General features: G+C 22.1%; 2 protein-coding genes across 12 annotated transcripts in view; both read right to left on the bottom strand.

Annotated features, from left to right (window-relative positions):
* The window catches only part of LOC129614216 (kinesin-like protein unc-104), a 41,452-nt gene extending 32,294 nt beyond the window's left edge, over positions 1-9,158 (bottom strand). For 4 of the 11 annotated variants that reach the window (XM_055528667.1, XM_055528674.1, XM_055528679.1 and 1 more), the window contains exon 1: positions 45-282. The gene's annotated coding sequence lies outside the window, so the exon portion shown is untranslated. Of the gene's footprint in view, positions 1-44; positions 288-9,037 lie in introns of those variants that run through there. The other 7 variants (XM_055528671.1, XM_055528670.1, XM_055528673.1 and 4 more) reach the window with 5 other exon arrangements.
* Positions 9,159-11,291: 2,133 nt separating this feature from the next.
* On the bottom strand, positions 11,292-12,819 carry LOC129614187 (vacuolar protein sorting-associated protein 4). The gene has a single exon (XM_055528618.1). It carries the CDS (start codon positions 12,717-12,719, stop codon positions 11,400-11,402), a length of 1,320 nt encoding a protein of 439 aa, XP_055384593.1. The 5' UTR covers positions 12,720-12,819; the 3' UTR covers positions 11,292-11,399.
* Positions 12,820-13,561: the final 742 nt, after the last annotated feature.

Genomic DNA, 13,561 nt, shown 5'->3' with positions numbered 1-13,561 from the left:
AATAATAATAAAATTATGAAAATGATTTAAAATATTATATTTACCTTTTAAATTGAACAAGAGAATAAAAATTATTTAACTTGTATGTATGCGTATGTAGATTAAAATTAGAAAAGTTATTTAATCCTTGTTAAATACGATGATTAACCACTTTTAATTTTTTAATATTTCCAATATATATATATATATATATGTATGTATATTTATGCAGATATAATTTTTAAATGTAAAGTTTAATACCTATATAGTTTTCGGTTTTCTTTCAAGTATAATCCAAAATAAGATTTTTTTTTCTCAGTGTAATATAATATGATAAATAATAGGAGATGATCCTTTATACTTTATAAATATATTTTTAGGTTTCCAATATATCGATTTTATAAGATATTTTTAATCGAAAATATGTATATACATATATATATATACCTTTATATATACATAAATACATACAATGTTAAGAAAAAAATTTTTATTAAATAATTTTTTAATGGAAAAATTTTCAATTTTTTTCAATTCTTTCTTTGATTTTTACAAATCCAAAAAAAAAAAAACTTTTTACACAAAAATAATTTTATTAACTATAACTTTTTTTTTCTAATATTGCCAATAATTTCCTGTAAAAAATTATTAATAATTTTTTTAGAATTAATTTTCATTATTTCATAATTTGCTTTCCACTTTTTTTTCTTGTTTTTTTATACAAGAATTTTATTAAAAAAATATTGAGTTAAAAAATTTTCAAGAAAATAAAATTTGATTTTATTTTTTTGTATTTGTTGCAAAACTCTTTTTAATCACAAAGAAAAAATTTTCTTTTTTCTTTAATTTTATTTCACGACACACAATATGGCTGAATTTGTACGTTTTTTATAAAATAACCTTCTTTTCATAACTGTATAATGTGTATTACGGTTCTTACTTCTTGGAAATACAAAAAGCAAAAACAACAAAAATAAAATGAAAAAAAAAGCTTTTCTTATTTTCTTTTCTTATTATTTTCTTTCCTTCCAAATAAAAACAAAATATTAAAAATAAATGAAAAATTATATCACAAAAATTTTCCTATTTAACTAAACACACATAACAAATATTAAATATGTATGTATGTATGTAAATATGCATGTATAATATATTTCGTTAAATTAGAAAATAAATAAATAAAAACAACAAAAACACATCGATTCGAACACATTGAAAATTTTTGAGTTATAAGATTTTGTTAAGAGTGCGCATATTCTATCGAAATCATTTTAGAGAAAAAAAATTTTTCCTTTTTTTGATACAATTATAAAAAATTCCAATCCGATGAGTAAAAGAATAAGAGAAAAGCTTTAAGGATATATTTATGAATATAAGTTTTAAAATTTATCATAACTAATATTATAATTATTTTTTAACATGCCATTTTTATACCGATTATATGGTATATACGAGTATATATCAATTTACTAGATATACTAGCTTATATACTGCATATCTCCATATATATAGTATATATGTATATAGAGAGTATAATATTCTTGACAGATGATGATGAAAATATCCTTAAAATCAATGTGAAAAAAAAAATTTTTTTTTCTTTATCTCTACATACATTCTTTTTTTTTTATTTTTTTAGTAAACTTGTTGTTTCGTTTCCACATTTTTCTTTATTCTTATAAATAATTGTCGTCAAATCGGTATACTATTACTATTCTATATAGATATATATATATTTATTACACAGTCACAAATTATAATATGTCATATACATTATTGTTTCAAAATTATAAATAAACAGTTGTTTATATCTTATATATAAAATTTTTAATATATTAACTCAAATATTATTGTGTTAATTTTAAGTAATTAAGTGTTATATTAAAATTATTTTTAATAAATTATTTAATAAATTAATAAATTATTAATTAAAATAAATTAAAATTAATAATTATTATTTAATTATTTCTATATAAATATCAATTTAATAATAGAATTAATATCATAATTTTATAATGTAATTTAATGATAATAAATTTTTTTGGTTGAATATAAAATAAATAATAGATAATTTTGATATGAAATTCTATGCAAATAATAATCGATTTTTGTAAATTTAATGGAAATATTTAATAAATATTAATTAATAATTTAATAAAATAACAAACATATAAATAAATAAGTTATAACATTTATTCACTATATAAATATAGACCTTTATTTTTTAGTAATTGATAAATAGAGACCTTTATTTTTTAGAATTGATATAAATATAGACCTTTATCAAATAATTGAAATTATATTGTAAATTTTCACCTTATTAATTAATTGTTGCTGAAATATTATTTGTTACATAAAATTGGACATACTATATTTGTTATATAAAATTGCACTTACGTATGTATCTACATAAGTTCGTACTTGAAATGTATTAACAAAAACTACATTTTTATAATTAAAGAAGATAATTTAAAGTAAAAAAAAATATATATATTAAGGAAATTCGACGAATACCTATATAACGCCAACTTTTTTATATATATAGATAATTAACTGTGGGCGAATGATTTTCCATATAAATACTTAATACACCTGCGAGAATAATGAATTTTTAAAGTTGAATGTTAGATATTCATGGTATTAATTCTAAATATTTCTTATGAATGAACTCAATGCGCTGCAGACGTTATCAATTTAAAAGATTTAAGTACAAAAGTATCAATTAACTATTCATTAATAAAATTCAAATTTCAAGCGTTAAATAGAAAATTTAATTAACATATGTGTTAAAAATTATCTAATTCTTGTATATGTAGATAGATGAAAAGAAGTTTATTTGATTAAAAAAAAAATTATTTTTTAATATTAAATTTTGTTTAAAATTATTAAAAAAAAATTGAATTGTGATTGCATAATTGCGATGTTTCGATGAAATTTATGGTAAAATTAAATTATAATGGACATTTTTTTTTCTTTTTTAAAAATATTATTAATTAATAGTAATAATATCTAATGAGTAAAACGGGATAAAATTAACACCAATAATATTTTTTTAAGTTTTAAATTAATTTTAGTTCGCATATTTTTTATAAATGTACGAGTTATAATTTTTTTCAATAAATAAAACAAAAATGTTTTATTTTTTGTTATTTACTTTAAAAATTACTATATATAGAGTTGAGATGTGAAATTGACCAAAATCGGTTCCCAGAGTGAGGAACAAATTCAATAAAAATATTGGAAAATTTATTAACCGTTAAGTTTCATAGTTGTCATTGTAATAAAAAGTTAATTTAACATAAAACTTTTTTTATATTAAAATTATGCCAAAAGCCCTATATAACAAAAGTTTAATCATATTGCCTTATTTTCATTTCTATACTGTAACATTTCTTTTTATATTTTTGCATTGTTGGCTTAATTTTCAGGTTGCATATTTAATTTACAATTATTAAATATAAAAGCAATAATTATAACAATATTTCAATAAAATTTAAAAAAAATAAATGTATTTTTAATGAAATTTAATTTATATTTTACTTAAAATATAAAATTTTATGAATATTATCTCTAAATAAAATTATTGTTACAAATTATATATAATATTATTGCTCATATTATGTATGAAGGAAAAACAGGAGTCTGAGTTTTCCAGACAAAATATTTCAATTCTTTTTCTTCTTCTATCTCTGTTTTAGTTTGATGTTAGATATTTTATTAAAATTTTATTAAACTACATAGATTCATACATGTATTTAAAATATAAATGTAAATACAATATTAATATACAAAATAATATACATATATATAATGTTATTAAATATTATTTAAGTATAGTACGAGTATATGTGTATAACCGTATACTAAAATATGACTAAGACCCACTAAAATATTATATGTAAGCTTGTATATTTTTTTTAAATGCAAAATGAATTTTGTATATTAGTTATGAAAATTTATATATATATGTATATGTATATTATGTATACATAAAATATTTTATATTCTTATCTATATTGTGTATTATATAAAATATCTTATTCGTATATTAAAAGGAAAAATTTTCTATTTTCTTGTTCTCTTGACCTTTAAAATTAAAGAAGAAAAAATATGAAAAGAAAATTTTTTTTTTTGCATTTATTTGAAATTACACTGTTTTTTTTTTAATTCTGTGTTGAATTTTTTTTCGAAATGATAATTAACCAATTTATTATATTATTGTTATCATGTTGGGTAAATATTATAAATAAAATGAAAAATATTATTAGAAATGTAAATAAAAAAAAACACCATCCAGCAATACACATTCAAAATGGCTTTTTTCTTAAAAAAAAAAATTCTTTTTTTTTTTTACTTTTTTTTAAATATTTTTTATCTTTTCTTGTACAACTTTTAAATAAACTTTTGATATTTTGTTAAGTAAACCAATTTTAATTTTATTAATTATTATTTCTCTTTATTTTTTTAATTTAATTTTTTTTTAAATTTTAGAATTTTTCTTTCCTTTTTTTGGATTTTAAATAATTAAAAAAAAAATTTTTTTCGTATTCGTTAACGTACCGAAGTAAACCCACTGAGGGTCAACTGCGTATTCAAAAATTTTTCATCAAAATATTGTTTGGGTGCAAATACAATACAGCACGAAATCTAAATTTTTTCTTGCACACATATTTTTTAAAAGGGATATGTAGCAGCACATTACACAGTTATGTACAATATTACATAACATTACATACTTAAGATCTTAAAGTTAAAAGTATTTTATCCTAAAATCTTAGATTCAGATAAGCAAATTATATACCAACCAATGGAAGCAATTGATTTTTACATTTATGTTTATGGGGTTTAAAGACCTGCCTGATATAAAAATTTTATAATTAAAAAAATTTAGCAATTTAAAATTTAGAATTTTATTTCAAAATTTTAAATTGATAAATTTGAAATAAAAAACCTAATGACCTAAGAAAATCAAATTTGAAACAAATTTTTAATTGAATTTTTTACCAATCATCTTTATTTAATAACTGCATTATTTGCATTCCACTTGCGAGCTCAAACTGCTTATGAGCTTACATGCCCGTTATTTGTAAATCCGAAACGGTCTTTCTTTTCTATAAATTTCTTCAAATATTATAAATAATTGCCAAAATAACTCCGAAAATGTACGATTTATCTTTTGTAAATTAGAAATAAGTATACTATTTCCACCTACCGGACAAAAATAACCTAAATTCACTGATCATCTATACATTTGTTCGAGGTGTTACATTTGTACTCAATTTTGACTATTACGAGTAGTTTGAAAACTTGAATGGAATGCAAATATTTTTTCTCACAAAATTATAGATATTTGATTTAAAAAATTAAAAATTAAATAAAGTATTTAAATTTTATAAATAAATTGAATAACGCAATTCTATATTAACAATATGATAAAAATTTTAATCTAAGCCAAAAAAAAACTGACAGACAATAATTACAAATTTAAACATATTATTTTATTTTAGATTTTACTAGAAAAAGGATATTATATTGCGCACTTAAATAATATTGATTTTATATTTGAGAATTGTCAAATTTCATACATACATAAATATATGTGTATAGATATGTATATATGTATATGCTCACATATTATATCAAATTTTGTTAATGTAGGACTTGCGCTCTACTTTCTAAATACAATTTCAGTTAGTAAAAAAAGAAAAAGGACAATCGATTTTTATGTGGTAATTTAGAGAAATATAAAATATAGGAAAAGGAATAGATTAGCACCTGGTATTAGTCATTCACAATAATATATTGAAACTTAAAAAAAAAATTGTATATTAAAATTTAAAAGGAAGCTTTTTTTTCGTTTTTAATTTTTTTTTAATTCCTTTGTTTTCATTTTTACATTGCAATTATTTGTCTCTATGTAACTGTATCCTTTATTATAAAACTTATAGGTTTTCCCAATATGTGTACAAAATTTTCTTTTCTTTTTGGTTAACTTTTTTAAATTAATAAAATTAAAAGAGATTACGGTATCTTAATAAAATATTTTCAATAATATTGTCTATGATATATTTAGAATAATAATTAATTTATTATTCTAATAATATTATAATTCTAATACATATTATATTACGTAAATGATAATATAATAATATTTTTTATAAATACATACATAACGTACATATATACATATAATAACAAAAAATAAATATTTCCAATTCATTTAAATCTTAATGTCGTCTTTTTTGTACAAAAAAAGAACCTATATCCGAAAGATTAACCATAGAGCAACCATTATTATAGAAATGCTATAGAATCAAATTTTCCCCAAATGAAAATAGAAAAGCTTTAAATCAAAAAAAAAATATACATATATATATATATATATATATATATATATATATATATATATATATATATATATATAAATATATACATATTTAAATTGTTGACAGAAACAAGAAAAATAAAAAAAAATAAGAAAATAAAAAAATAGAAACTTTAATAGAGAAAAATTATAAATAAAAGACCCACGCAAAATTAAATTGAGAATGGTCTAGGACGATATTCGTTACGCACAAAATGTAAAATGTATTTATTTTATACTAGAACATTAATTTGAATACGTGGAATTTAATTACGTGCAAATTATATTGAAAATTTTTTTTGACTATTACATTAATAATATTAAACAATTGACAATTTACGATTTAGAAACTATATACGTCAAAATATAAATGTATAAATACAAGAGAACAATCCTTTTAAACTACAAGCTTTATTACAAGCTTTTAAATTCAAAAAATAAATATTAATTTTTGATTATACGAGTACATTAAAAATTTTTTACATTATTTTGAAGAAACCTTACAGCCTAATCATGCATCTCACTTTTTCATATCACTTTTTGTTTACCTGGATTCTGATTTAAGAATTCTCCTTTTTCTAATGGACTTTTCATTTTATCAATAAGATCACTCATCGTTTCAATTGGATTTTTATATTTTTCCTAAAATTATTGACTAAACCGATGTTAGCTTCAAAAATCAAGTAAATAAAATGATTAATTTTTTTTATATATTTAAAAAAAAAACGAGATACGCAATAAGAAAAAAATTCTTTTTACTCAAAAATTACATTATACAAATATAATATTATGAGGCTCATTCATCTTCTTCTCCAATAGTGAGTAAATTAGCGAGATGCACGATCAAACTATTAATTTCAATTAATTATCTTTTGGATTTCATCGGACTCACATTTACATCAGATTTAAATACATTATACACTCAGCAAAAAAAAAGTTCCTATTGGTAATTGTTAATATTTTAAATAAAGTACAGTAAAAAGTTCAGATTTTAGTCAGTTATCACTAAAAAATAACATAACCGAATTAAATAATTTATCCTGAGTTCAATATCAATTTTAGATATTTATCATAGAACCAGATTTCATTAACTAAATATTAGGTAATTTTAATTATATAATTTTAAGTCCAAAAATTTTGAATAATGTTAATTATTTTTAATCTGCATTATAGAAAATATAATCTGGTAGCTTCTCTTCAAAAAACTAATATAAATTTAATGGAGAATCTCTTCCAAAAATACTAATTTTTTTAATCATATTTCAAATTTTTGCTCAGATAAGTAAATATTTGTTTTTTTTTTTTTTGAAGATAGTTATCAAAGGTATAAGAGTTTATTTAGATAAGCTTGTTTTAAATATGAAAATTGTTATATTAATCTTTTTTTCATTTCAAATTCAAGTCACACAAGAAAGTAAAAATTTAGTTGTGTTTTTATAAAAATTTTAGCTATTTTATTTATTTTATTTACATACTTACATTTAATACAGCTTATAAATAAAGGTGTAATAATTTAACCCAAGGTTCATTTTGGGTTGGTAGCTATTTTCTATTGGTACTATTTATATTTCAGAAATAAATCTCATTTTGACTAGTTTTAGGAAACATTTATTTGGAATGAAGGAATTTTGAAGAAGAAAAAATAAGTTAAAAAGTAAATTAAAATTTATTTTCTGACCCTGTCATCATTAATATCATTTTTAATATCACTTTTTTTTGTAAATTACGAATGGTTTAATTTCCATATAAACCTGGAAAATATATCAAAATGAATGCATCTAACCGTTTTTATTAATCGAAATTTCAAAATATATTTTAATGAAGTTGTATTAAAAAATATGTTATGAATATTGTATGTAATTAAAATGCATATAATCTGCTTGATTTTTTTTACCTTAAAAAATCTCATCAGCTTTTCGTATAACACAAATATACAAATTTCCAAAACGACAAAATAGAAAGTTATAAAAAATTGAAAATTTAAGTGATGTTAGATTCATATACTATAATATACTGTATATGAATATATACCCCAAGTACATAGGTACATAAATAAATATACTATTGCTGTTATAAATTTGCTTTAAAATATTTCATTTGGTCCTTTCAATATATAAAGTATTAAAAAAAATATTATTGTAAACGTAAATTTATTAAGAATTAGCTATTATTATTCATAGTATAAACCAAATTTTAACAAAAGTACTTGTTAAAGTATAATTATTATTTGCTATTTGTAGTTAAAATACCGGATTTATAGATTTTGTACAAATTTCGATGCAAAAAAAGATATATGTATGTACGTATGTAAGAGCATAATATTAACCAAAATCAAATCAAAAATATAAGGGAACTTTTTTTTAATAACTTGTTTTTTTTTTTCAAATAATTATGAGTCATACTATAATAACTATACATAATTAAAATTAAATGGAAATTCTTTACTAAAATCTATAAAATTTTAGTAGTTTTGTAATAACAGTTTTAAAACATTTCTCAAAAATTATATTTATATAGCTACATATGTACATATGTATCCTTTTTTAAAAAGATTTTTCCTTTGCGAGGGCGTTAAAATCACCACGAATTCAAAGATTTGCGATTAAAGTTACATATTTTTATATTAACAATGTACTATACATATATACAATTTTTATATAAAAATTACTAATAAATAGAAATACTGGTACTTACAATGAATTTCAATAAAAATAAATGAAGAAAATTAAAAAAAATTTTCTCTTATAGCACAATAACTTTTTACTTAAAATGTCTTGCCTTTCGTCGAAAAATCAATGATATTCTTTTTCTTTGTCAAAATTTTTATAAAAAAAAGCATTGAGAATGCGCTGTAAACAAAAATATGAATATTAGACAAAGAAAAAACATAAACAAACCAATAAGTCAAAAAGACTCTTTTTGTTATTTTATCAAATTTCAAACACAGATGTTTTTTAATAGCGTTGTTCAAAAAATAAAAATAAATCTACATGACAGTAAAAAGAGTGTTTATTTAATGACTTAAAATTTTGTGCCATAGAAAAACGCATTTAAATCAGATATAAATCAACTTTTATGTACGTAGTACATATTATTGTATTGTATATAAGAATTTTAATTTTAAATTTATAGAAAAATAAATAATCAAAATTTTTATGTAATTTTTATTTGAATTGATTTTATTTAGTTATAACATATTTTCGTTACAAATATAAATTATTTACTTTCAAAGAAAATTCTAATCACCAACGGTTAAATACAACAAAACAATAGGTCTGTCTGGGATAAGAAAATTTTTAAAAACTTTTAAAAACTTTATAAAGTTTTTGCATACAAACAGTCTGGGATAATACTTTTTCAGCAAAAATGAGAGAAAATAATGACATTCTCATTTTTGCAATGTTTAAAGTTTTTTCAAGTTTTGTAAAGTAAAATTTAGTGTTTTAAAGACTTTTAAAATGCTACAGCTGTCGAATCATATCTTTTTCTGGGTTATGTCAGATGGTTTTATTTGTGAAAAAAAATTTTTGATCAACAATAATTTTTTTTTTTGAATGGTGATGTTATTTGTGAGTAACTGAAATATTGTTATATTTCTGTTTTTGGATTTGCGCATTAAATTATTTACAAGACAGAACCTGATCGTCTACATAGCTATTTCACTCGGAAAGTGAGAAGAAATTGAGTAACTATCATATACTTGTACAATGTAATTTTCGAGTAAGAAGAATTATTTGGTATTGCATATCTTGGTTTTTTCTAAAATGAAAAAAATGAGTAATCTTATTTGGAAAGTCATTAGAACATACTGAGAATTCTGGTTTGAAAGTGAATAAAAAATGAGTAAAAAAGCAAAATACACGATCACGCTGCAAGATTGTAATTTTTACTAAGTTAAACTATTATGGGGCTTATTTATAGTCTGTATGTAATTAATTTATGTATATATGTATTTTTAAATATGAAAATTATTGAATTTTTTTATGAGAAGCAAATCGCTAACTGATAGTGATATTTATCGTAAAAAGTTCGATGTTATTATTGTAAAACGAACGAATTCATACAAAAGGTTTGTGTCTTTTTGCTTTTTAAAATTTTAAATTCGTTATATTTTAAGGTAGACGTTAAACTATTTTTGTTATTTGTTTTTTCATATTAAGGCTAATTTCGAGTATCGGACCACTATTTAGGGGTCCGATAGTGATATTTATTAACAGACTCCTATAATGTATATAATTTGATTTATCATACAAAATTTGATACTGTCATTGCAAACGGAAATCAATCCATACAAATGATTCGTGTCTATAATAAGATTTTTAATTCAGTTTTAATCAGTTTCAATTGTTAATCTAATGGAGTGGCTATGGGTGACGATGGGTTGTTTTGGGGCTGTATACTGAAGTATAATAGTACGTACTATATATGATATAATATATTTAGATTAATATAATATTATTTAATGAAACATTATGGAAAAGTTAAGATCTTAATAAACACTTGATTATGTATAGTTGGTATTGGTTTTGACTTGCCCTAGAATATCAGGTTTGAATTTAACATAAAAATATCTACGCATAACAAAATAACGAGCTATGTTGTTTGGAAATTTATTTGTCTTAGGCTTGAATATGCCTTTTTAACCAAATTTAGTATTAATTCACATTGTATTTGAAAGTAATGAAAATACAATTTTGTCATGTAATGATTTTTTATTCATTTATTATTTTAAGTAGAAAAGGCATCTTAATTAATAACTTTGTTCGTTGCCATGAAATATTTGTAATCTACAAGTAGAAATTCACACTTTCCTTGTGTCCATTTGAAAATATCTGAAAAAATCGGATTATTGCCTTAAATCATTTAAACAGGAAAAGCTTTAATTTAGGAATATAACCTGGAAAATTTGGTAGATATATAACATGTATGTATTCACAATTCGTAAAAATTAAATTACAGAAATAATTAATTTTTATTCAAAGCTTTAAGACATATTTTAACAATAAACATAATGTTGATGTTCAAAATAATGGTACTTGTGAAAAGTATATTTTTTTCACCCTTCTTGACCAAAATCTTCTGTAAACTTTCGTAGTTTTGTTAAATCTTCATCGTTAACAGTAGGTTTTGTACGTGAAAGTGACTTTAGCATGTCACTCATTCCAACTCTAGGCTCATATAGCTTTTCCCCAGGCACTTCAACCCATGTCATTTCTGTGGCTCCAGGATCTCCCGGGGAACATGGAGTTAATAGATCGTCACAAATAACTGAAGGGTCTAAAGGAGAAGGACCACTTACTCTTTTGAAATGCGTGGCTAATTGAACTTTTCGTACAGGCTCCATGAGAGCATCCCGCACAACAATAGATATATCGGCACCAGAATATCCATCTGTTTTTGATGCCAATACTTTCAGATCATTTTCGCTTAATGTATGCGCAGTATTTCCCAAATGAATTTTAAACATGATTAACCTAGCATGTTGTTCTGGTAACGGAATATAAATACGCTTTTCAAAACGTCTTCGTATAGCTGAATCTAACACCCACGGAATGTTAGTAGCTCCTAAAACAAGAATACCATCGTTATCGTGGCCAACACCTTGCATTTGCACTAAAAATTCGGTTTTAATTCTTCTGACGCTGTCATTTTCATTATCAGATCTTGCTGAACACATGGAGTCAACTTCATCAATAAAAATAATACTTGGTTTGTGTTGACGAGCCAAGTCAAACAAATTCTTAACTAATTTTTCAGACTCACCTAACCATTTAGACATTAAATCAGAACTTGATACAGAGAAAAATGTAGAGTTATTTGCTTCAGTCGCAACAGCTTTTGCTAAGTATGATTTACCAGTACCTGGTGGTCCAAACAATAAAATTCCTTTCCATGGAATTCTTTTTCCAGTAAATAAATGAGGAAACTTTATCGGCAGAATTACAGCCTCTTTCAAAGCTTCTTTTGCAGCTTCCAAACCTGCTACATCCGACCACTTTACTTTTGGTTTTTCTATAACAATAGCTCCTTCAAGCTTAGCTTGTAATTTTTTCTTTTCTGGATCCTCATCATCCGAATCAGAGTCGCTTTTTTTTCCTTTATCTTCTTTTGAATTTTCTCCTTCAGCAACAGGTTTTTTCTTTCCTTTCTTTAAATATTCCTTCAATTTTTCAGCTCTGTCTAAATACTGCAAACATTTCGCTCGTATTGAATCTTTTGCTTTATCGCCTTGTGCCTCATATTTAATAGCATGCAAAAAATATTCTACTGCATGTTCATACAATCGTAGTGCTTCAGCATAGTTTTTATTTTTATCTTCTTCTGTGGCTCTTGTAACCAAATCAATTGCTTTTTGTAATGTTGTACCACTAGCCATAAGTCTACTTTGTTAGTTTTCAAGGATTAATTAAAAATTACTCATTCGCCATTGGAAAAAATAAAGGAATTATAAATGACAATGACGTCAATTTTCTTCATGAGTAAGCACCGACTTATGAAAACATATTTATGTTTATATTCTAAAAGTTCGTTCAGAAATTTGCGGTCCTTTCAGGTGAAGTGTCATAAGCTACGTTTATTCACGATTAATATGCTATTTGTTAAATAAAAGTAGTGTTCCATTAACGCGAAATCTTTAAAAAATAGCTCAGTAAGACTTTTATAAATAATAAAAACCCTTAAGGGTAGGTTTAAAATAACTTTATAGATTGCTTCATTCATAAATAAAACTCAATTAGATTTTAATAGTAAGCCTCAAAGCTCATTAAACAAATAATTGATTTATTTTTTAACAATGTTAAAGTGTATTTTTAGTGAAAGAAAAGACTTTCACGAGATAAAACTTATCTTTACTAAAGCAACTGATTTGAATTTTATTTCAGTCTTATGAAGAGGCCCATTATTTTATAATTTACAATTAACATAACTTTTGAGCAAATTTTTTTGTTAAGTATTTAAAGTATTTATAATTCGCGTTCAATGTTTCACAGTGAGGCGTTACAAAAATGAGTTGTCTTGTTTGAAACGTGAAATATCCATTAAAAAATACTGGTTTGAAAGTGAATAAAATGCAAGTAAAAAAGTGAGATACACGATTAGGCTGCAAGATTTTAATTTTTAGTACGTTAAACTATTACAAACCAATTCATACAAAAGGTTTGGATCTATTTGCTTTTTAGAGTTTTTAAATTCGTTATATTTTAATTAGTGTCAATAAAG

Source organism: Condylostylus longicornis, unplaced genomic scaffold (assembly GCF_029603195.1).
Source record: "Condylostylus longicornis isolate FDR11 unplaced genomic scaffold, ASM2960319v2 ptg000106l, whole genome shotgun sequence".
NCBI lineage: Eukaryota > Metazoa > Arthropoda > Insecta > Diptera > Dolichopodidae > Condylostylus > Condylostylus longicornis.
This window is presented reverse-complemented; position numbering and strand designations above follow the sequence as displayed.